The sequence below is a fragment of the Lampetra planeri genome, chromosome 33 (genome assembly GCF_965212315.1).
Source record: "Lampetra planeri chromosome 33, kcLamPlan1.2.h2, whole genome shotgun sequence".
Taxonomy (NCBI): Eukaryota; Metazoa; Chordata; class Hyperoartia; order Petromyzontiformes; family Petromyzontidae; genus Lampetra; species Lampetra planeri.
In genome coordinates, this window is record NC_136139.1 from 5,633,339 (window position 1) to 5,657,727 (window position 24,389).

At 46.9% G+C, this 24,389-nt stretch overlaps 2 protein-coding genes across 3 annotated transcripts in view; one reads left to right on the top strand and one right to left on the bottom strand.

Moving 5' to 3' along the window:
• NXF1 (nuclear RNA export factor 1) lies at positions 1-22,198 on the top strand. The gene is made up of 20 exons (XM_078610081.1): positions 1-272; positions 1,966-2,344; positions 2,611-2,779; positions 4,004-4,087; positions 6,114-6,218; positions 6,851-6,931; positions 8,792-8,861; positions 9,256-9,344; positions 10,654-10,761; positions 11,420-11,529; positions 14,656-14,692; positions 15,234-15,358; positions 16,294-16,401; positions 16,748-16,806; positions 16,947-17,062; positions 17,491-17,533; positions 18,083-18,155; positions 19,237-19,419; positions 20,424-20,484; positions 20,686-22,198. Exons 1-20 carry the CDS (start codon positions 221-223, stop codon positions 20,722-20,724), a joined length of 2,091 nt encoding a protein of 696 aa, XP_078466207.1. The 5' UTR covers positions 1-220; the 3' UTR covers positions 20,725-22,198.
• Positions 21,441-24,389, bottom strand: part of LOC144729661 (uncharacterized) — a 16,610-nt gene continuing 13,661 nt past the window's right edge. For both annotated transcript variants that reach the window (XM_078610078.1, XM_078610077.1), the window contains exons 7-8: positions 24,129-24,246; positions 21,441-23,588 (exon numbers count right to left, since the gene is read on the bottom strand). In XM_078610078.1, coding sequence (XP_078466204.1) covers positions 23,340-23,588; positions 24,129-24,246 — 367 coding nt within the window. In that variant the 3' untranslated portion in view covers positions 21,441-23,339. The remainder of the gene's footprint in view (positions 23,589-24,128; positions 24,247-24,389) is intronic.

Genomic DNA, 24,389 nt, shown 5'->3' on the forward strand with positions numbered 1-24,389 from the left:
GATTCACTTCCGTCCGCGAGACTCGAGCACAGAGAGGTGGTTGACGGGCTTTCCCCCGCAATCGTTCCCGCTTCCGTTGCGCGTCGAAGCAAAATAACCTTTCGTCAATATCAAGATATAACACACACGAAACCCACAGCGGAAAACGTTGTCTTCGGAGTTCGAGCTAGCTGCAAGAGTAACCGGTGATTGTTTTTTTTAAATTAAATAACCTTCAAAGATGTCGCAGAAGCAAGACGCGGATCAGTTCTTCGACGGGCGCCATTATAGCGGTGAGTCAGGCGAGGCCTGCCGAAGGCCTCTGCAATCACCTCCCTCAACTCCTGTCAACCGTGGTCGAGCTACTGCTAGATGATCGCATCTCCCTTCCCCCTACACCAGTCACACCGCCGTCCCTCGCGGCTTAACATCACGCGTCGGCACCTACCCACGATGGTGATTCCACGGCTCCCGTGATTGTTTTGCGTGCGCGTTCTTGGCGCTTCTACGCCTCGTTTTGGCTGTTGCTCTGTCGTTAATTCTTAACCAACGACCACCATCATCATCATTATCATCCCCTCCCAACAGACACCGTCGTGTTATGTACCCGTGTTGGTAGAGTAATCGACGTGCCTCCTATATGCGGTGGCGAGATATGAGCAAATGTGACCCCCCACCCCATGACCCACACGGCGTGTGAAAGCCCTCATCCAGCAGTGGATTTCTAAAAGAGCTGTACATGTATTGCATATTGGAGCACCTGCGATGTTCTTATAATATAAAGCCATCTAGAGCCCTCTCTAAAGGGGACGCTCATCCGCCGTTGGGCTTTACATTAATAGCTACACAATTACAACTGTGTAGGGTGGCACGGTATCAAGATGTTATCTCCCTCGCCTGGTATACGGGAGGGAGGTCGTGTGTTCGATCCCGACCCCGACGACTGTAAATTTGGAATTTGTCTGGCTCTACATACCTGCAGTCGTGTGGATTATTCTCCGGACCCTCCGGTTCTTTTTCCCCTCCACATTTATAAACATGCTTTTCGAGCATTTGTCTGCTATACTTTTCCACGTGATAAGCCACTTAGTCGGACAATCATTTGTGGTCCGGTCGCTTTTGAAAAAAAGCTATAATAGCTCAGTGGGTCTTACCTGGTAAAGTACAAATATTTTAATTAATTTCATCCCATGCACGCACATCTTATGCAATCAATATCTAACAAACTCCAAACTGTCATTCTTAACATATAACCCTTGGCACTCTTCCACTCTGAACACTATCAGCTTGGCAGCAGTGGTCGTTAGGATTAACGATTGATTGTATCAAGATATAAAACAATTTATTTTATTATGTTTTATTTTTATTATTTCCCTTCTACGTGACTTTACCGAAAGAACCAAGAAGATGAATTTACAGACCTTTGCATTGTTGAACTTATTTCGCACCATACATAGCCAACCTTGTAATCGGAGGTACGGGACTCGGAGGTGCTAGAAGGCCTCCCTCCCAGGCCGTGACAATCGTGGGGGTTATTAGCCATACCACCATTGGAACCTCCTTTGCCAGTAGCAAACTATGATAATTGGTTTTTACCCTTTTATCTGGCAACAAAACTGACACTTTTTTTTTTACAAGGTGTCATGTTTGCATTGACCACAATACCTGCGGTCAGAATGCAAACAAAAAACACAACTGATGATGTATGCACTGTCATTTAAATTGACTGGTTTTTTAGCCATACTTCACTCTCGGTGCGGATTGGTGGAGGGATGATGGATCTAGAACCGGTTTATATATCAATTGACACATGTTAGTCGTGGTGACTAGGAAACTAACTTAGCCAGATTCAACGCTCGGTTCGCTGACCACTTCAATAGCACTAACTTGTGCGCTAGAGTATTGTTTTAGATCTGCATTCTCAACCATTGAATTAATTAACTCTTTGGCGTCCCATTCCTCCACTTTCCCATTCTGTGCGCACAGAACATGACGATCGCACGGGGTCCCAGGCTGTGGACCGGAGGAACAGGGGTCGAGGCCCTAGACTCTACATGGATGGGAGGTCGTCGGGGTCCCCTGCACGCTCTAGCGGTGGAGGAAGCAGCAGTGGCGGTGGTGGTGGTGGCGGCGGCGGCGGTGGTGGCGGCGGCAGAAGAAGTGGACATGGATACTTTAGGGGAAATCGGAAAGGGAGGAATAATGGAGGCGGAGGTGGCGGCGGCGGCGGCGGCGGTGGCGGCGGCGGTGGCAGCGGCAGGGGCGGTGGAGGTGGAAGAATAGGTGGCCCAAACCCCCGCTCCCATCTGAATGACGATGATGACGTGGACATGTGGGAAGATATGCCAACTTCACGGGCGCGATTGTACGTATTATTCCAAGTGCGCACACATGTGTGAGAAGTGGTGTGAAGAGTGGTGGCGTAGTGGTTGGCACACTGCACGATGATCCATTTGAAATGAGTTGTTTTCCTGGTTATGGCGAGTGATATTTAAACAATTCTAGCCTATAATTGGGCCTAATGCCAGCTCAGGCAAAAGTGCATGTGCTTCCTCGTGACTGATTGCTGACCGCAGCGTGCTGTCATTTTCTGTGTTTTTTTTTGTGGCGCACTTGGCTTGGCGTCGCCAGCACACCGTACTCGACCAATCCCAATCGGTGGCGGCAGCAGCAGCGGACAGACCACCGGCGCTCGGCCGTTGAGGTCACTTTCCGTCCCGATTCGACGGGGTACGGCGGGCGACCGTCACACAGCACAAGCGGAGGCCACAGGGAGCGGTCGTCGTGGTACAAGATCACGGTAAGTGCAGCAAGTGCCCAGGCACGTGGAGATGGACCACCTGGGACAGCAGGGTTTTGAGAATGAGATGCTGATTGTAAAAGTCGACAGTTGCACCAATATGATTTTCATGACATGTTTATTTGGGTTTTAATTATATTCCAGAACTCCCAACAGTAATTACCAAAATTTTAATGTTTAAAATAACACTGGCTGCATGCACTGTCCTTCACATCTGCATCACGTGCATTATTACACCGGGAATGTTTAGTGTCAATTTGAAGTCCACAGAAATATAATCAGAGAGAAAAAGGGGCTGATAAGGATGAAAAAGGGAAAGGGAGGGGTAGTTAAGAAGGGCTATTTTTAGGATGAACAACACATGCTCACATTTCCCTATCAAAATGTCTGGAATCCCAGAATTCAATATGTAACATGGGAATGAGTTGAGGTTGAAATTTGATTGTAGTCTTTGAGCCTTGCAGTGCTGTAACTCATGTCCCAGTGCTGCCAGCCAAAACAACCCATGAATCACCAAGTCAATTAAGGTGCATGAGGTAGTTGGAAATAGGTGTGTGATACTGAATCCATCATTTGATTAAACTAAATTATTACACTTATGCTATCTACATTGAATTATGCATATGAGGAAAGATAATAATTTCTATAATCGATATGCAAATCTTTATTGTTTATTTTTATAAATTAAACAAAACTACAAATGAAGTAGAATTTTTTTACAATACACCGAAACAGGAAAACAGACCAAAAATGTATTCTTGTGTGATGACCCAAAAACATGACAATTTGTGAAACATTGTGGGGGTGAATTATTAAACGTCCAATTGTAATGTTACTGTTTATTCATAGAGGGGGTGCAATTGCTGATAGAGGTGTCAATAGTTAAAACAAATTCAAATAAGTATGCTAAGTGTTGAATTTAATTTGATTAACATTGAACGTTCTTTAAGGAGGTGAGAACATAGTAACATTACATTTTATTTTTCAATGTGACACCTGCACCACTGGCATTCCATACAGATATTTACTTTTAAAATGTTGAAATGTCTTTGACTTTTTATTTGACGAATGCAGAGCTGTGCACGCACCCATATATGTGTACATGTGGCCTAGCATCGTGTTCAAGTCAAGTACATTTTATTTTCACTTAAACACCTGACGCCCTTCTTGGCACAAATCTTTCACTCACAGCGCCCCGTTGTTGCTGTTTCGTGTGTGCACCAGATTCCCTTTGGAAAAAAGTACAACAAGATGTGGCTTCTGCAGTCGCTGCAGCAGGCTTCCTCCACGCCCTTTACTCCCGTGCAGGTATGTTTGTATTCGTGTGGCCTCGAACTGCCCCCAACCTTGTACAAACACTGGTGATGTCACTGCCACTTAGTAACGAATGGCTGTTTTTGTTGTGCGCCTGGTCTCCCCGCTAACAATCCGGCCACCTGAGTTTGATTTCATGGCTGTGACCAACAGTGGTGACTATCTGAACAGGTCCTGGTCGACTCAACATTAATTGAGTGTACCTGATGTGGTTTGTAAGCATCAGCACTGGGGAGATAAAAGTGGCTGGGTATGGTGATGGTTATACCACCTCGTGGACTGTCCCAGCCTTCAAATGATCCTCATTAACATAACTTTCCCCAAGTCTTATCAATTTTGAAATGGCTACAATGGGCATATTTCGTATTCTTACCTTGCTGTGAACAACGTAATAGGTCCCCCCTAAGTCTGGTCAATTTGCCATTGGTTCAGTGCTCGAGGTTGTACTGTGATTGTGTCGCGACAACGACCACAACAATGATGCTTTCAGTTTAAAGTAGTGGCTTTTGTCAGTTGCATGCCGAACGTCAGGCACCAAACATGGGATTTGTTGGTACAACATGCAAAGCTTTTGTTTTCCTTCACAGCAGCTTTGTGTTGCTACCCTAATTAATTATGATCTTATAGTTTTGAACATACAAGAGCATATTGTGCCTTACAAATCTTGATAGGCGATGCTTAATTATAGAAATAATATACAGCCCTTTGTCGTCCACTGTTGGATATAGGCCTTTATACCGTGTCAATTGTGGGGGTTATATGACAGTACTTTACCATGCTGGTTAGTGTGGGTTGGTGAAGGACAGGGGCCCACTTCCCAGATAAAACTTAGATCACTGAATTTTTAGCACTGTGTGCTAATGAATATTCAACTGCTCCCCCCAGGCTATACTTAATACATTCTGACATCTGAAATTCAGAGACTACTAATGCAGTCCCTTGGATGTTGTGTTAAGTGCACATCTGTGAGTATTATATGCCGTGGCCAGCATCAACTTTCTCAGAGGTGCTGATGTGTCAGCAGGTTAGGACATGCTTGCCCACACTTGCTGCCTTGAAGCCAGGAAGAATTAAGTAGACATGACATAGAATTCAAGATTTTGCATGGCTTGTTGCCACAAGCAGTTGCACCGAGTCTTCAAGACTTTTGAGGCTTAGATGCAGTGGCACAGTGAATTGTAAACCCTGCATTTGTAAAAAAATACGAAATAATTGTGTAGCATTGCAGGACCATGAAGGATGACAATGAGATGAGGGGCATATTCACCCAGCAGAGGATAGACAATGGATGATAATAATGTCAGGGCTCTTTGTTGTCGAGCATTTAATCTGCAACAATAATAATAATCTCACAATTGCTTGATTACTTCCTCGTGGCATTATCGCCACAGGATCACCTTTTCAGGATCCATTGTCTTTAAATCTGCTTAAGGGAGCTTTGTTAAGTCAAACCATTATGTAAATTACTACCATGATCTGGATTGTAAAGCACATTCATAATATTAATTTTGCCTGATATCACATACCAGTTGGTTTTAATGTGAAATTAATTTAACATGAATCTCGTGTTTTACTTTAAATGGTCTGTTGTATGCGGACTGGCCATTGGCCGAAACGTCGCATATTACATGCCTTTCCTTTCAATGTAGTTTTGCTGCCGAATGTTGAGTTTTTTGCGATTTGTGAATGACTTGGAGTCCATGCCTGCACCTAGGCCAAGATCTCCATATCCTGAAAAAAATTATAATTTTGTAACCTTAGCTCCACATAATTCTGACAACATAGCCATCGAGTGGCTAGGCAGGTGCAACTGCACCAGGGCCCACAGGCCAGAGGCCCATTCTCCTAGCTAAGAAGGGAGAATATGGACAGGTTAACCTCACTACTTGCATTCCTAGCACCAGGGCCCATGCCAACCATGTTATGCCGATGACCATAGCTCTGGTAATCTCTATAAAAACAGAGTCCACATACACGCATGCTCGCTCACATGTGTGTATGTGTGCATGTCCTTCCTTAGTTCCACTATGAAGACAAGCGGGCAGTGTTCCACTTGGAGGACCGCGCAGCAGCCGAAGCCCTGAAGAGCATCTCGCGACAGATAGTGGACACCGACAACTTTAAGGTAAGTGCATCGGCTAAACCGTTGGTTTACCACCCAGTTCACCTATCGGCAAACAGCACCACCCGCTTTGAAGTGTCTTGAAGCTCAGTGATGTTTTCCTGGATGAAGGACAGTATGATTATCCTGATGCAGCCTTTCAAGGTATCTCCTTTTAAGATTTCCACCAAAGTGAACTGCAGGTCATGGGATATTGACGTAATCAATGAATATGTATTCCTATACCTACAATGCGTGCATTGAGTCATAAGTGCAAGAATAATTAATTTTTCTATTTGTATATGTTCTCTATGTGACCTCTGCATCCATTCAACACGTTTCACAATCATAAATTAAAATATGTTTTAATTAAATTATGAGTCTGGTAATTCAACTTGTTGGGGGTAGTTAAGATTCAAATCAAAATCAATTCACATGTTTTGTACTTGTGTTATGAGTACAGTTTTGTTTTACCTATTACATAAATTACAATTAATTCTCACGCACACTATTTGCTGCAAGTAGTGTGAACACAAGAATCGATGCATCATTATTTGCCTATTGGATGAACAACATTAAGTTTAAATAACGGCAGAGTGTGCCCGTAATCCCTGTGGCAAGCTAATCGGTGTGGCCGCTCCCTCCTCCGCTTGTAGGTCGCTGTTGTAATGAACCAATCGGGCCCACCGCCGTCGCTCCTTAATGACCTGAAAGAGGAGGATCTGCAGCACATCAAGGTGAGGAGGTCATGCACATGGTCGGCAACCACCTGCAACGTGTGAAACGATGCTGCATGTGTGTGTGTGTGTGTCTTTGTGTGCTCACACACTGCGTTAAAAATCCGAAAGTCCTACTTCAATTCGTGGCAAACACGAGTCACATCCGAGTCCTATCTGAACAAGTCCAGGACCTCGTCTGGGGCGACTTAACTCTACATGACAATACCTGGTGTTGTAAGCGAACATTAACACAGGGAATGGTGCTAACCACACCACCCCTTCGTGCACTGTCCCAGTCTTAATAGATGCTTACTCGCAGCTTCTTGCCCAAACAGTCTTTAATGGTAGATTTGAAGCTTTCGTGACTGCAAGGATTCATATTCTTAGATTTTTTCGGTAAAGTCACGTAGGTAAAACATTAAAAAAGTAAAATAAAATAAAAATCACGACGTTTCGGAGGCAACACAAGCTTCCGTCTTCAGGTGGGACCGTCACAGCCACGACAGCTGTATCAAGTAAATGAGAGATTGCAGGAGCTACCACTCCGACTTTACCGAAAAATCTAAGAACAGTCTTTAATGGCTATGGGGGGGATCTTTATGTGTGTGGAGAGTGGTGGAATAGTGGATTAGTCATCAAAGTTAGATTTCAAACCATGTGCAACATCAGTGGCAAGTGGTATTTTCATCTGAACCTATCATGAACTTCCCCTAGTTACACTTAGACCTAAACAAATACCTGTTGAGGTGTGTAAATATCAGCATTTGAGAGACAAATGCACCTGGGTGTAGTGTAAACCACTTTCTGCTCTTGTGAGCCATAACAGCACTTGCCTCGATAGTCTGGAATTTTCAATGGAGAATCGTTGTGTCTTTGATGTGGTAGTTGAGTGAGCACACTGTACCGTGGTCCTGGCAACCATGGCCATACTCCTTTAGAAATTAACATCTCAGTTTGGTCAGCTTGACCTAAAAAAACATCTGGAGCTCTTATGTAAACAACATAGCATCGTGAGTGGCAAAGGCAGCCAGCTATGAGTGTCCTTGCAAGTGTTTGGGTAATGCCATTTGCCGTAATTGGTGCTTGTTAGCAACCTTTGTCCTCGCAGATGATACTAAAACTCGCCTTTTGCCCGTCCGAGGACGGATGTATTGCAGTAAATCTCAAACTTGCAAGCGAAAAGCAGACTGACGTGATATTCATTGCATTAATGTGTGTGTGCAATTTGCAAGGGCGCGGTGACACAGACCTATTTAATTTTAAGGTTATAATCCCTTGTTCATCATTACGTTCTTTTTACTTTGATATCTCAATAGCGTTACGGAGATCTCGTGACGTGAGGATTCTGCCTTTGTCGTGAGGGTTGTAAGTTGATGCCGAGGAGGGGGGAGGAGGCGCCTCGGCCTCCCATGTAGAGTGACGTCACCCGCTAATTATGAATGGGGGGTGGGGGTGTCTATTTGGAGGACATCACCTGTGAATGATTATTAATGAGGGGGGGGGGGTCCATATGGAGGATGTAACCTGTGCATGATTATTAATGAGGGGAGCTGGTCGACGTGGAGTGACGTCACGAGCCTTGCACACAGACATTTTTGGCTAATTATAGTAGATAATAATGGGGGGGTGCCCATTTGGAGTACGTCACCTGCTTATTATTAAGGGGGGCTGTTCGATGTGGAGTGACGTCACCTGCTCATGATTATTAATGAGGGGGGGTGGGTGGGTGGGTGTCCATTTGGAGGACGTCATCTGTGCATGAATATTAATGAGGGGGCTGGGCGATGTGGAGTGACGTCACAAGCGTTAAGGACATTCCTGGGTGATTACAGTAGGTATTGGACGCTGTGTGTCTGTCTGTGCTTGTATCTTGTCTAGGAATGTTTAAGCAGAAGGTTCGAACCTGCTGAACAAGCCCTAGACTTGAATGGAATAAGAAATGATGAAGGTAACTCACAAAAATTACGTATAATTTTCTTTTAAGAAATATATATTAATTCACACTTCACAAAGTATTTAGTGGTTTACCACATCACCTCTTTCGCTTTTATAAATGATCACGATTAAAGGATACTATTTAATTCAGGGATTGATTGACTTATGTATTGTTTATAATGGCTCTTATATAACTGACTAATCTTTTGTGTGTTGTTCATTCCGTTAACATAAAAGTAACACGTGAACGTTATTTTTTGTGAGGTTGTAATTCCACGTATGAGCAGTCTAGTTCTTGTATCATGAGAGTGAGAATATAATTTTAATGCATCAATTACTGAACCGTTACGTGCCTACTTTCCAACATGGTCCTCAGTTGCACAATGTCTTGTGTGCTGTCCTCCCAGAGCTGCAGGCCCGAGGCGTTGACTTGGTTATGAACCGCAAGAGCTGCATGGACGCGGTGACCAAGATCATCAGCGAGAACATCCCCACGGTACGGCCTCTCCTCACGTCAACCTTTTTGTATTCATCTAGATTTGAAGCTTTCGTGACTGCAGGAATCCATACTCTTTGGTTCTTTCGGTAAAGTCACGTAGGTATAAAATACAATAAATCACGACGTTTCGATTGCAACACTAGCAATCATCATCAAGTGGGAAAATCACAGCAAGATAAAGAAAAACATTTTACTGTGGTTTTCACACCTGATGATGATTGCTTGTGTTGCAATCGAAACGTCGTGATTTATTTTATTTTATACCTACGTTACTTTACCGAAAGAACCAAAGAGTTACTTTTGTATTTTTCTTTATTTCACATGTGCTATCGGCATTGTGAAATGAAGCCTTCATTAGGAATGAGCACGTTTTGGGCATCCCTTTAAACGCAGCCTTCATGTGTCCACAATAAAAGATCTGTTGGGGTTTTGCACCTCCAGTTAGTGGAATTGGCTTTGTACGGGGCAAAAGACGTTCAACAGACATCTTCCTTAAATAATATTAATGCCTTTTGCTTTTCCAGAAACGCCTCCTTGAGTTTTCATGTTTTTTAGGAAGGTCCTCCGCTCAGATATTTGGCCTATTCAGTTCATGTGTATTTAACATTATCAGGAAACTGGAGAACCCGGAGGAAACTCACCACGCCGTACACGAAGGGAGGGGGATGCGTTGTGTGACACTCAGCACTGCCATCTTTTGGCCACATCTGGCAGCCCCACGTCCACAAGTTTTAACCATGCTTAACTCACTTATCTTCCGAGATTCACCTATATTGGGCACATTCAGGATAATTTGATCATAGGCAGTGGTGTAGGAATGAGCACATATTAAAGCAATCATCCTTATAAGCACTATCTTTAGATATAAGAAAATATGTATAATAGGCCAGAGGAACACCTGCTAAACATACAAGGGGATAACACTCAAAGCTAGGCACAATTCGATTCAATCCACTTCCTGCACTGCCATTTCCTAGCCACCTCAGTCATAGATATGGGAGTTGCGAAGATTAATGTGATGCACCAAACCTCTCCAAAATGGTAGATTAGAGGCATGTGTCAACAGCCGTAAGTGGGCATGTGCTTTGCCATTATTACAGCCCATGTTGTACCCAGCGATCATAACTTCCTGTCAACTCGAGATAAAACCAAACTGCTGATGAAGGGTCAAAAATGTTGCATTGTTGCCTCTGCTACTGAAAGGTTTGCAATGGGGTCGGAGCCCGTATGAATGTGATGCACAATCTGTCCACATTGATGGAAATTTGTAAACGTGCTGTGCCTCCCTGTCCCTCCACTCCTGCAGATCATGTCCCTCAACTTGAGCAGCAATCGCCTGTACCGGTTGGACGACCTGGCCGAACTGGCCCAGCACACGCCGTCCTTGAAGACCATGAACCTCTCCAGAAACGAGGTGCGTACGACCGCCACTCTCCACTGATCATGTCACATTTTTTCTGACCCACATCTTGTCATTATTAATCTCATCCTGACAGTGATTCAATGTATCTTTAACCAAATTCGATTCAAGAATCAATATTGTTTCTATTGGTCTTCCAATGTTGTGTAGTTTTGTTTCTGCTTTAGCATTTTTTTTTCATTTTGTTAGATAATGAATTATCACATGCACTGTGAGTGTGGTGAATTTAATGGGTTAATGCATGCCTTACATCTTGGAAATGTTTTTTGAGCTTTGAACAGTTTTCTGCAAGCATTTATATCTCTTGGGTATCAGATGTGGGTTAGGAGGCACTATAATTCAACTAAAGATGGTCCAATGTAAACAAAATTTTTGTTTAAAGTTACGAAGCTATTTGGGATTAACCTGTCTAAACCACAAATTTTTATGAAAGGTTTGTTTAAAAGTTAGGAGACCTAGACCACAACACAGCAAACTATTTTAAAATAGGAAAACACATATTGCTCTGACATCCACCCATCAATCTTCGTACTGCTAATTAACTAATTCCAGAGATCAACGCGTGTTGATCTCCTTGTTAAGTTGGTAATCTGACATCAGGTGTGACCATTCAAACCACTAATCGTATGCAAATGGTATGCATATTGCGTAGCTCAAGTCCGAACGCGATCTGGACCGGATCAAGGCTTTCAAGCTGGAGGAGCTGTGGCTGAGCGGCAACTCGCTGTGCGACTCCTTCCGTGACCAGTCGGCCTACATCAGGTACCGTATCCCCGTGCCGCTGCTGTGAACCGTGGGGCATGCATTGTCGCCAGGTCGCCCGCCCGTCAGCTCGCTCGCCCGCCCGCTCCCCCGCCCGCCCGCCCGCCCGCTCCCCTACGCCCACACTGGCAGTCACACTCTTGCCACACACAGATCGAGAAGAGTTGTGTGATTTGTTTAGAGAAGGCGCAACACTGTACACTGATATACGTTTACTTTTTAGCCTGGGTCGTCGAATGTTTTTCAGTTGTCGAATAGACAACTGAAAAATATTCGGAAAGAAGCGGTTGCCATCGACTAATCAAGATGCGCCAAAGTTTTCATCCTTAACAAACTTACACCATCACTTTATTGTCACGCTCTTGGACCTGCTGTATGTCTGCCGTAGTTACCTCATCCCTCAGACCCACCGAGCATTCTACAGCTGGGTTCTCCGTAAATTAATAACTCGCTCAAGTAGTCGTTGTAAGAGATGCATGCCTTCTCGTGCGCTGCGTTTATTATTTTCCAAAGGTCACAGATTTTAATCTGTCACGCGAGAAGTAATAGTGAATCGCTTTTGCTAATTTGTGAGCAGTCTTGTCAGGACATCTACATCCGTGCTGTTGACTTGGTGTTTGTAAGCGTGTTGCGTGGTTTGTCTCGACCACCGCCGTCTGTTTTCTGGCCTTTGTGTCGTGATTGTGCCTCCCATCTCTCACCGGTGAACCTGCTAACATTGGTTTCATTCATGCCGACAGGTGAAGCTGTGAGGCCTGGGGACATTTTCACAGCTGCAACCTTTCCAATTCTGTTAAAGTTTTGTCCTTAAAATTATTTCATTTGTAATTTTCCTCTGAAAGCCTACCTTGCCTTCGTTTCTTCTGACATTCATCTCATTCTCCACTTCATGATGTGCACTCGATACTTTCAGCCTAGTCAACAGGATGGAAGTATTTTTAATTTCTAATGATGAAAGGTAAACCTATAGAAGGAAAAAGGCGTTCTCTGTTACTGTGCCTCTGAGTTGTTCTCTCTCTTCGAGAGTCAGTGAATACTGTGCTCATAAGTTGAAATGATTGACTATTATAACAGACACAGGTAAAGATACCAGCAGTGGGAAGGAAAAGACTGCCACCAGGCTGGCACCCAGAGATGGCAGGAATAAAAGTGCCCATTGTTGTGGCTCGTTCCGTTTTAAACGAACGCTGGGAACGTCCCGGGAGGGTCAGCCTGTCTCCATAACAACAACGCTTGTGCCGCGAGCCTCGGCAATCAAAGGAGAGGAGACGATGGTGGAAAATAGAAGCTTAAGAAGAAGTCCTGAAGGAAGCTGCCCCTCATGTTGCCGCGTGCCCGTGCAGGCCCGGCCACCGCAACCACACAGGGTCGTTGAGGAAGGCCTGTTAGCCGAGGACGGGTAAGATCCCTCATGGCGAGGGACAACCTAAGACAGGCGCGGCCGTGCAACGACCCTGCCCCTGCTGCCCCCTCTGCCACAAGGGTCCCACTCACCGTCGGCACCCTTCACCCGCCTATCGTTGTCACGCTGCTTCACCCTTTCACCCGCCGCTTTTCTCTTCACTGCGATCGTCGAACATCGTCCCCAGGCGCATGTTAATCCGCTCGGTTTGGGGCCGGCGTTGCCACGTGAGGGGCGCTTGCCGCTACACTAGGTACCCACGATGCAATGGCGGCGGAGGAGTGCAGCAGGGGTGGTCTGGGCTCTGGCCGCATATGGCATAGAGCCCTGTTTGGTGCGGAGAGGCGCGGCTGCTCTGATTGTGAAAATGACCGACAGTGACCCCACCACCATCTGACCACTGCCACCACCAGTGGCAGTGTTACAACAATGGAACCATGACGACCACATCTTGCTGGGAAACTAGGCCAAGCCCGTACCCTCGCTTATCCCCCACCTTAGCTGAGCCTACAGCACCACGGTGGGGTTGGGCTGACAGACCCCGAAAGAGGCCGATGCCTGCAGTAACAGGCAGACTAGTTTTAATGCATTCCACGGGTTATTAAAGGGCACTGTGGACAGAGGAGACACTTGTTAATTAAGCAACTTGTTATTTTCCCTGTTGACCTGGCTGGAATGGCGATTGCCTCCATTTTCTTTCCATCGTCCACATCACTCTTTTTTTTCCGATGACTGGAATGACCTTCACTGGAGCTCTTCTCACTTGCAGATTCAGCGCCGTCTTGGTCACTCACCTGCTTTTTTGCTGTGAACGTTGAGGGTGGCGGAGTGCAGTGTGTCGTCCCACAGCTTTACCCACGTGTGTACCCTTTCCTGACGCCCCCACGTCACCGCAACCCCTACCGGAGATGAGCAGAAAGTGGCGTGGGTGCCGCAGTTCTTGGAACGGCGCCCACCCAGCCTGCCTGGCCGCCCGGCTGCCTTCGTGTCGTATTTTCCAGTTGCAGTGTGAGTGTGGTTGTAGGAATCGCTTGTCGCGACTGGTGACTGGCAGTGGTGAGTACGTAACGTAGCCCAGGAAGTCGGGGTCTCTCTCGACACTTGCTGCTTTCTGTTGGACGAGAAACTTTTTATGCTTTAGTATCCATGCCATTGCAATGGCAAGGTTATATTGAGCACGCAAAATCATGCTCGTGATTCAATCATTGTGATCTAAGTGCAGCAATCACTGCTCACGACCCAGGTCACAGTAAAGCAACACAGGAGGCAGCAAGGGCTTAATATGGTGGCAGTCAGTGACGCAGGTTTGTGTACACAAATGTTAATCAGAAAGGGGGTAATCAAATCGGTCTTTTCCACTTATACTGTCCTTGCTTAAAGCAAAATCCAGTCCAACGGTATTAAAGAAAATGATTTAAAATAGTGTATTGTTTCAAATGCGCTGCAAGAAGCGTTAACAGCTCGTAAAAAAAAAAAACTTAATTTATTTCACGTTTTCTTTAATACGAGAATGAACTTTGCTGAAGTGATGGCAAGCTCCGAGACTCTTGGGTGTAACTTGGCAAGCGGTGGAGGGGGGGGGGTAAAATGTGAGGCAGTGACGCCACGGGTAGGGCGGCTTGGCGGGCCTGCGAGGGTGAATGTCACGGTGCCAGCGAGCACCACTGCCCTGTGCTCGTGTCCTGTCTCTGACTACACGCGTGTGTGCGTGTGTGCGTCGACAGCGCCGTGCGACAGCGTTTCCCCAAGCTTATGAAGCTGGTGAGTTTTCCCGCTTCGCGTCATCTCTCAAGCCTAACCTCGCACTTTTATAATCGGAGAAAGCGTTTGGTAAAAGGGGGGCACCAGTTAAAACTCTCCAAAAAAGTAAACTGAAGAAATGTGTTGAAATGTTACATGTCATGTTTATCGATGATACCCTGACACAAATTGGCACGTGGATGGCTGTTGAATGTCTGTTTTTTTGTTTTTGCCCAACTGGCGATCATCATCACCGTCATTGCCATCACAAAAACTATTATCACCCTAATCAATTTACACCACCATCGTCACTACAACGATCTTCATCATTGAATGATTACCACAATCATCACTTTCAACACATTTTCATCACCATCATCGTCACCACCACCATCATAATCACCACATCACGACTATCATCACTGCTACTTTTGTCACCATCATGTTAATATCCTCATTATTGCCATCACCACTTATCAAATATTTCATCATCACCACCATCATATTCTTCATCAACACCATTGCCATCATCATCGCTCATTTTCATCATCATCGCCATCAGGATGGACAGGAGCTGCCGCCGCCGATCGCGTTTGACCTGGAGGCGCCCACAACTCTGCCGCCCACCAGGGAGGGTTACTTCCCCAACGATGAAATCAAGAGCCTAATCCTGCGGTTTCTCACGCAGTAAGGGACCTTCCCAGGCACCACACACATACATGCTGTAGTGTTGCAAAGTTTTCCAGATTATATCATGTGCTTTTTTCTTCCGTATTTTGAAACAGCAGTAGGTGGTGCGTCCTAAAGCCTGGAGAACCAATGAATCAAACATTCTTTATTTTACGTGCCAATATCAGGCTCAATAAAGTAGGCATCAGTGCACATTACAGCCAAACGAGAACAGTAGTGTGCTATACGGCAACAGGAATGAAACCCGTCATGACCTCAGCGGCTAACAGACTGAGCAATGTGGATTTCAACCGCGCGCAATGAATAGCAAATGAAAAAAGTAGTACATTAAATAAATAATAATGAAAGAAACACTTCTACTTTGGAGAATACCATATGTAACATTTCATAATCAGCCATGATCAGTCCACTGCGGGTTGGAGGCTTTTACGAATTGCGCCATCTCCAACGATCCTCCAATGCAATAATCCACCGATAACCTGCATGCGAGCTGGTTTCATCGCTCTTGTTTCCTCCGTGGATATACTCTTGGGTGCGTTCCCTCCCTTGGCTGCTACTCCATTGTTAGTCTCAACCACCAGCCCATCCCTTCCAGCAACCTGCCCTACCCAAGCCTACTTGTCTCTTGTTCTGAACACAATGATGTCTTTAACCTTATGTATGGTGTCTAATCCACGTGTTACTCTTTGTGTATAAATGTAATTGCACATCATCTCATTTAAAGTTTCCATTTGTTCAGTCTTGTTTGTATGGTGTTCTTCCTTGAGCCTAAATGTATAATTGCAAGTAATGTGCATAAATAATAAATTCTCACGTTCAATTCCATACCACGTGTTGTTGAGCATAAGAATTGATTTCAGTTATTGAATCGATGCAATGTCCCGGGACTGCCGACTAATGTGCTTTTGTGTGCATGTGCTGTGCATTGGCAGGTACTTCACCGTGTACGATTCTGCAAACCGCCAGAGTCTGCTCAACGCTTATCACGACACTGCTTGTTGCTCCATCACCATCCCACACAGCCCTCAGAACCCCTCGAAGTGAGTTGCTGCCCCAGAGAGACAAACACGCACACACTGAATGGCAAGGCTCTCGCACGGACAGATCTATTGTTGTATACCGCAGACGATGAGATCCTTTGTGTGCCCAAAATCAGCATAAGTACTCGCTGGCATGAACAAGGCCACAAGCGATCCATTAAAAGATTACTTTCAATGTTCAAAGTAAAGTCTTGACTGCCAAGTTCATATAAAAAACGGCTTATGCTAAAATATATTGATACCATAAGAAAAAATATCTTCGTGTATGACAAATGAAACACGATTCCGAATGCAAGTGCAAGCCAGTAAGTTTGCCTAATATTCAAATCGACGTTTGCACCTACAGAAGCAGCCTGGGCGAGTACTTCAAAGAGAGCCGCAATATCAAGAGGCTGAAAGATCCAAGTGAGTGCCCGTTTCTGAGCGCGTATGACGCATCTCTCTGGCGGGGCTGGTGCCAGGGAACGCCCCGCTCTGTTGCCGCGCGTCGCCGTTTCATGCCGTTTTGTCACCCGCCTTTCCCTCGTCCCCCTCCTCCCCCGCAGTCATGCGACAGAAGCTGTTGAAGCACACGCGGCTGAACGTGGTGGCATTTCTCAACGAGCTGCCGCACACGCAGCACGACTTGCCCTCCTTCGTCATCGACGTCAGCGTGCACCTGGTGAGCCAAATTATCTTTTGCTAAACCACCTCCCCGTGTAACCCGCATGCCCTCGCTGGCTCAGCCACTTATTAATGTTTAACCACATATTGTTTGTTCGTTCGCACCTCCGATCAAGCATGGTTGGCTACGTACGTTTCGAAAGAAGTTCAACATTCTTATATGTGTAGTGTTATCATTTGCAGACACACTGGTTGGAGGCAAAAACTTTTATTCATACGTGACATCGTTACACACGGTACTATATCACCTAACTCACTTCGGACGGCTACTTACACCTATCCTCTCCGCACAGGATAACTATATATCTGGTCAGAGCAGCCACGTACTGTTGACCCTGGCATCGACCCTAACCCTGCAGTTTCCACTTCTGGGGTTGCTGCTGAGTAAGGCAGCGGTCATGTTGACTCGAAACTCCTGTTTTACAGGCGTCCCTGCTGAACTTCACAGTCAACGGCTTCTTCAAAGAGAGTGAGTGCCTGCCTTATTCACATTCATCAGCATCAACACGGCATCAACATCATCATCAGTTTCATCACCAACAGTAGTCGCATCATTTGCAATGCAATGGTGGTTTAACTACAGCAGGTGCATTTGGCGTCACGTTTCCTACAAACCATTGTAGTTGATCTTCTGCTGTGGTGGTATTTGCCCACAACGCGGTTATCTAATGCCGGTGTTGCCTGTGCCATGTGTGAATGCTCATCGTCGTCACCATCAGCCATGATCACTCCACTATTGGATGAAGGCCTCAAGCCATCACCATTTCTCACGACCCTGCGATGTAACAATGTACACGGCGACTACGCACGAGTCGACTTCATCGCTTCCGTCTCCTCGGTGGCTGCCTTGTCATATTCGTTCCACTCCCTGGCTTGCCCTCTCCATTGGCGTTCTTTATTATCGGCCATCCTTGCTGAACATTTGTTTTTCTTAACAGTGTGAATGAAACCGTTTACCTGCGAATGTTCTCTAAATCCACGTGTTTTACTCTTTCTACCTGTCAATGTGCATGCTCAGCCGAGGGGAAATGCCGTGAGTCAGTGAGGGCCTTCTCGAGGGTGTTTCTCGCCGTGCCGGCCGCCAACGGCGGGTGAGTCTTGAGCACCGTGGCACGCACCGTGGCACACACGTGCCTCGCATTCTGACGCTTTACAAATCACATTGTTCACACACACAGAGCCCCGAAGCGAAAGCCAGGGTCTTGAGTGACATCTCTACTGGGTTTTTTTTGCGGCGTGGTTCAGGTTTCTAATTGAAATGCGTGTGCGTGTCCATCCTGCATCGAAACCACTCGCCCCGCTGCTAGTGACGCGATATTACGTTGCACAATGCGCCTCTCAGCTCGGCAACCTGTACACCAACAGCTGTGAATCGACAGCAACAGACCTGTCAACGCGATTAGCACGGTTGGCTAAGTACGGTGTGAAAGAAGTTCAACAAACATAGATACATTCCATACACACTTGCACTTAAGCGTACTGCACACACCTCGCAAGCACTCACGCAACGGGGTGTGTGCCTCCTTTCCTTCCCCCTAGTGCACTCCATGGGAGGCATAAAAACACAAAGCACGCGAGGGACAATGGAAATAACTATAAATAGGGTTTCCCTCCCTGCACCAACCACCAGTGACTTCCTCTTGCAAATGATCAGTGCTTTGGAAATTAAGTCTGTATGCTGTGCCTAGCGTTTTTTATGTGGTTTACAGACTTGGAGCTGATTCACCAGCCGGTTGTCTGATTTGACTTCACCGTCCGAGCTACCTCCCACCGCATATCACAAAACTCTCGTGTCTCCTTTGTGGAAATGCCTCCGCGTGATGACAAATTCTGCTCCATCATAATCTCACTGCAAATCCTAAGACCCCAATCTTTAATAAATACAACAAAAATCCATACATGACTACAAGCAAATAGCCGATGATTCACTTTCGGTGGCAACACATGTAATCCTTTATAATGGGATAGCCTTGGGGAGGGTCCTACATTGCATATTTGGTCAGAACCGCATTAAGTGTTTTTGCATTGCTCGATTGTTGCTCCTCATCTTTCCCGCTTGCTTGTCCTCTGTTCCGTCTTCTGCTGCTCCTTCCACTTGTGCGCTCGTAACCTTAACCTGCCCCGTGTCTCCCCCCTCCTGCCCCTCCACCCATGCTGTCATGGTGCCGTCAGGCTGTGCATCGTGAACGACCAGCTGTTTGTGCGCAACGCGAGCACAGAGGAGATCCGCCGCGCGTTCGTTATGCCCGCGCCCACGCCGTCGAGCAGCCCCGTACCCACGCTCACGCCGCTCCAGCAGGAGATGCTGCAGGCGTTCTCCACGCAGTCCGGCATGAACCTGGAGTGGTCGCAGAGGTGGGCAAGGGGAGCACGTGTGCAGGGCCTCACGACACGCACAGACAAATGTCCCCCATATAACCTTAACAAACTTTTGGGGCAAGTGCTGTTAGCGGACACCTGTGAAGGCCGGCACAGTACACGAGGGGGTGGGTGGCCAGCACCACGCCCGACCGCCTTTGTCTCCCCAGTGGCAATGTTTACACACCAGGTATTCAGTTGAGGCTGAGTCGACCTATGGGAGGCCCTGGACCGGTTCAGATAATCGTCACTGGGGTTGGCCGTGAGTGGGAATCGAACTCGGGTCGCCGGATTTGTAGGTCAGCACGCTAACCGCTGTGCCACCGCTCCCCACACGCACGTGTCTCTCGTGATGCAGTTGCCCAGCATGCCCTACTTTTATTCTCCCAATCCATCTCCCCTGCCTCTTCCTCTTTTTCTAGTCGGAGGCAAATGGCAGTGAAATTGTTTATTTTGAACGAGGTTTACTATAAGCTGAATTTAGCTTGCCTCATCCCAACCTAAAATCTGAATATTTTTGTCAATTTCTGCTGGGGTTTTTTTAAACACTTACCGTGAGTAAGAGGCGACCCTGACGGTGCGTCATTGCCGCGTTGATCATGTGACGTTACAACTGTGTCCGAGGTCAGCCCACCGCAAAGTCTGCTGCTCTCATAGGAAAGTGAGCCAGGTGGCTCAGTGTAGGGGACAGCACGGCCCACTCACATTTCAGAGCGGGTCATCCGCATTTTCCCTCCACATTTAGAAACGTTCGTTTAGAGTATTTGGCTGCTATACATTTCCACATGATAACCCACTTGTGGCCAGGTCGCTTCTGAAAAAGAGCTATATAGCTTAGTGGGCCTTACCTGGTAAAATATAAAATAGTTTAGTTTAAGAGTGGGCGTGACCATTTCATGCTGCCGTGAGAATGGGAACCAGTGCCCGGTTTGCAAACCGGTTTATGGATACGCAGCATTGACTGGTTTCCCCTCCATTGCTTTGTGTGCGTTAACCAACAGATGCCTCCAGCAGCACAGCTGGGATTTCGAGCGGTCGGCACAAATCTTTACTCAACTTAACGTAAGTGCCGTCCCCCACCTCCTCCACCGCTGACCGATACGCGGGATTGCAAATGGACGGTCGTGTTTGATGAGCATCTTCTAATCATACTGCTTGTCTCCCTTTTTCATTCCACGCACGCCTCTCTCTCTCCCCCGGCGCTGTCCGCTGCTCCGGTTCCGGCTGTGGCCACCGCTCCGGTTCGGATCTTCTCGTCGACAGACTGCAGGGCATATTCCCAAGGAAGCATTCGTGAAGTGATCTGGGGGGCATTCCCCCCCCCCCCCCACTCAACTTGGTTCCGGACAGAACCTGGCTCACGGTCCAAAAGTTTTCCTTCACGTCGTCGGCCTTTCGTCTCGCGTCCTTTTTGCAGAATCCTTTTTTTTTTACAATGGTGGGGAGGGAATTATGTAAAAAAAAACTATGGCAACTGTCTCTCCCCCACCCCCCCCCTCTAATCTTTTCCACTGTACAACCAAGCCATGCTGGGGCCATGCCAAAAGCAGCCCAGTACAACTCAGGAGGCACAAAGTTGTTTTTCCACTGCAGAAGCGAAGCTGCATCATTGACGCCTTACACACACAAGGATTCAAGACGCCGCGTGAATGACGCGGCGACGCCGTGTCGGGAGTTGCGCCAGTGCCACAATGGACGCAGCGTCGTTAGTCCTGACCCTGGCCCTGCTTGGCCCCGAGTCGGATACCAGTGCAGTTATGGTTTGGTTCCGGCTCTGCGCGGAAAATGATCAGTGAAAAACCAGTACTGTGAGGGCCCCCCCTCCTCCTGGGCGGGCTTGGCTCGGATGTTCCATTTGCAAAGTGGGAGGGGGGGAGTACCCTTCCATCTGACCCACACTTTAAAACCTAGACGCGTACTGCTTGTTTTGATCTCGACTTCATTGTATCAAAAGTTATTTAACGGAAATAAAAATCCATCGGTTGAAACTCAGTACAAAAGAGACAGGGAGCCAGTAATGGTTAGAACTGCGCGTTTTTTATGTTGGTTGTGTAACTAACGTTTTAACAAGTATTACGTTTGGAAAATAGATTAATGCTTAGTAACGCTTTTAGCTCCCGCAGCGTTTAAATCAGAGCTCCTCAAACTCCAAACCTCAAAGCCCCCTTCCCCCCCCACCCACTACAGTGCAGATATCCTTATTTACCAGTCGAAAGGATCCTTAAATGGTTGTGTAAAGGCTTCACTAATTTGAAGATCACGCGGGAATGTGAAAAGGCAGATGGGGACAGACAGACCATGATGGGGATGAGAGGTCACTGGAGCTTAAGAAATCTGCTTAAGGATCCATGTTTCGTAGAGTTGACACAGGTGAGCGTGCGCAGCGTATCTTTTTATTACTGTTAACTTTAAGGCTTAACAAATTGTGCTTTTTTTGAAGAAAACCTGGCTTGTACATGTGCAAAAGTAATAATTGTATTTACCAATTAGCATCGCAATGAATGAAAGACTAGAGGCTTATGTGTTGACTTTTGAGAGTTGTGTGTGTGTGTAAACGGTCACACTTGGCAGAGTAAATATGAATCTTAGCCAAGTGCCAACTGCTGTGGTGCTTGAAAACCGTCTTCTACTTTACGCCTGGATGTGATACGCTTTTTTTTTTATAAAAATGTCTGGATATGTGGAAACTTTAAAGTTTATGTAATTTTCTGAGCAGGGCTGGTTTTTGTTGTTTAAAATGAGCAAACGACACAATAATAAAAGATGATCTCTGCTATACCTCCATAATGTACGTTTTTTGTTAGATCGCGTAAATATATAAATGCGTCGTTAAACCCGCCACCACCCAACACAGCCAATTAGTAAGGTTTGTCACGTAAACAGAACATGCCAATTCGTTACTAGTACAGCACACTGATGTGTTGGAGAGAAAATCCACACCATTTACAATCTTGACAAAGTTTCGCCATAAATTACAACTAGCATCAGGCGGACAGCCAGATTTGTGGAGAAAGCCTCGTGTTTCGTTCATTAAATAGAGGGATAGATGTGATGACATTACTTGTGAGCCCTTCACGTGCGAAGGGGGGGGGGGGGAATTAATGCATATACAATGAGCATCTGCAATACCTGGTGTTGGTTTTTGTAAAAAAAAAAAATAACGCCTTCGGGGTATGTTGAGCTCAATCGAGGCAGGTGGTGCTGCTGTTTTTGCATTCGTTTAATTTTCCAGATTCTCAATTCCACCTCGAGCAATCCCATCGCTGTGGGGTCCGGCCTGGGGAAAACCTCGAAGAAGACAAATTGGTCTCTCAATGGGAGCTTCTGCAAGAACTAAATTCTGCATTCAGTTCTGAATTAAATCCAACTCTACTCCTAATCAAAAAATTATACACCTATATCACTTTTCACAACACAGTACAAAAGTAACATTAAAACGATTGAATAATACATTTAAAACAAATATAATTGACCTTTTCAGATCTGCATGTTAGAATGACTCGAAAGGTGATGTGGAGGCGTTCTTGTTGCACTGCAAGGGATACCGTGACGCTGTTGCGGATGGATGATGAAGCCCCCCCCCGGGTGCTGCGTATTTTTTTATCACGCCTTGACACAGTCGACACCGGCACAGCGCGTGCAGCAGCGATGCTGGCTCTGTCGCTGCTCCGCAGAACCATCACTCACCAGGCACTCCTCATGTAATACTGTACTCTGCAGCAAATGTAGCATTGGATTGTGCATTCGAAAACTTACTTTTACCTTTTGTATTACAGAAAAGCAATATTAAATTACAAGATGTAAATGGGCCAAATTTGGTTTGCATGGGCGGGGACAGCCACTTAACCTCACCGCCACCAGAATTAGCCTGGTATTTCGGACAAAACAACATTTTCGCTGCCCCATGCGGTTTGATTTCAGCCTCTGCAGATGACACCTGCCCAGGCCTGATGGGGCAGTGTCGCGTGTGACGTGGGCAGGAGGCCCCGAACCAGGCTGGGCTCCGAGCCGGGCTCCGGGGCTCTGCGCAGACCCAGGCTGCTATCCAAGTGGCCTGGCCCGGACAAAGCCTGCAGGCGACGATGCTGCCGTAGTCTCTCCCGCCAGCGAGCCACCAGCGCCGTAGCCTCGGCCGCCGGAGTTCCTGGTGGAGCGTCCCGTAGGCCCTGCGCATGTGTGTGGGGAGCGGTAGCGTAGCGGTTAGTGCACTGCGCTACAAACCCAGCAAACCGATGTCGATTCCCGCTCACGGCCAACACCAGCAACGATTATCTGAACCGGTCCTGGGCCTCCCCTAGGCTGCTATAAATGACCACATTAGCCACTTCGTTGAGCTATCATTTGTGGCCAGGTCACTTCTTAAAATAAGCTAATAGCGCAAGGGCTTTATCTGCAAAAATATTAATTTGTTTGTGATTTGCTGACCTTTCCCATACTTTGCACACCCGCCCCTACTGGCCGTCTGTTCGGAGCTAGCATGGAAGAGTAGGCCAAAAAAGTACCCAATAGAGAGCAGCCCTCTAGAGCAGTGGCGCTGGAGCAAGGAATTGTCAGGCCGCACCTTTTACCTTCGCTTTGTAGTTATGCATTACCAAATCCTGGACTGCAAAAGTGCACTTGTAATTCAAAGATTCCGACGAGTGAAGCCGCTGCAGTTTGGTTGCAGGCCGAGTAGGGCCAGGGGGAGGGTGTGGGCACGCTCCCACCGTGACACTCGCAGCCTCGGCCGCCCGCAGCACGCGTGCTGCCTCCTCCGCGAGCGTCCGCGCGTTGTGCACGAGGGCCTCGTCCGCGGCGCGATCCCGCGGGACCGCCTCCTTGACCCTGTGCCGGGGGTGGAAGGAGGGCAGCTCAGTGGGAGGGCGCCTCTCGAATGAGCTGGGCGGCGTTACGATAGTGCAAGGACGTAGCCATGGAGTCAACATTGGGGGGGGGGGGGGGGGGGCAAATCTTCCAGGGGGTCTGGG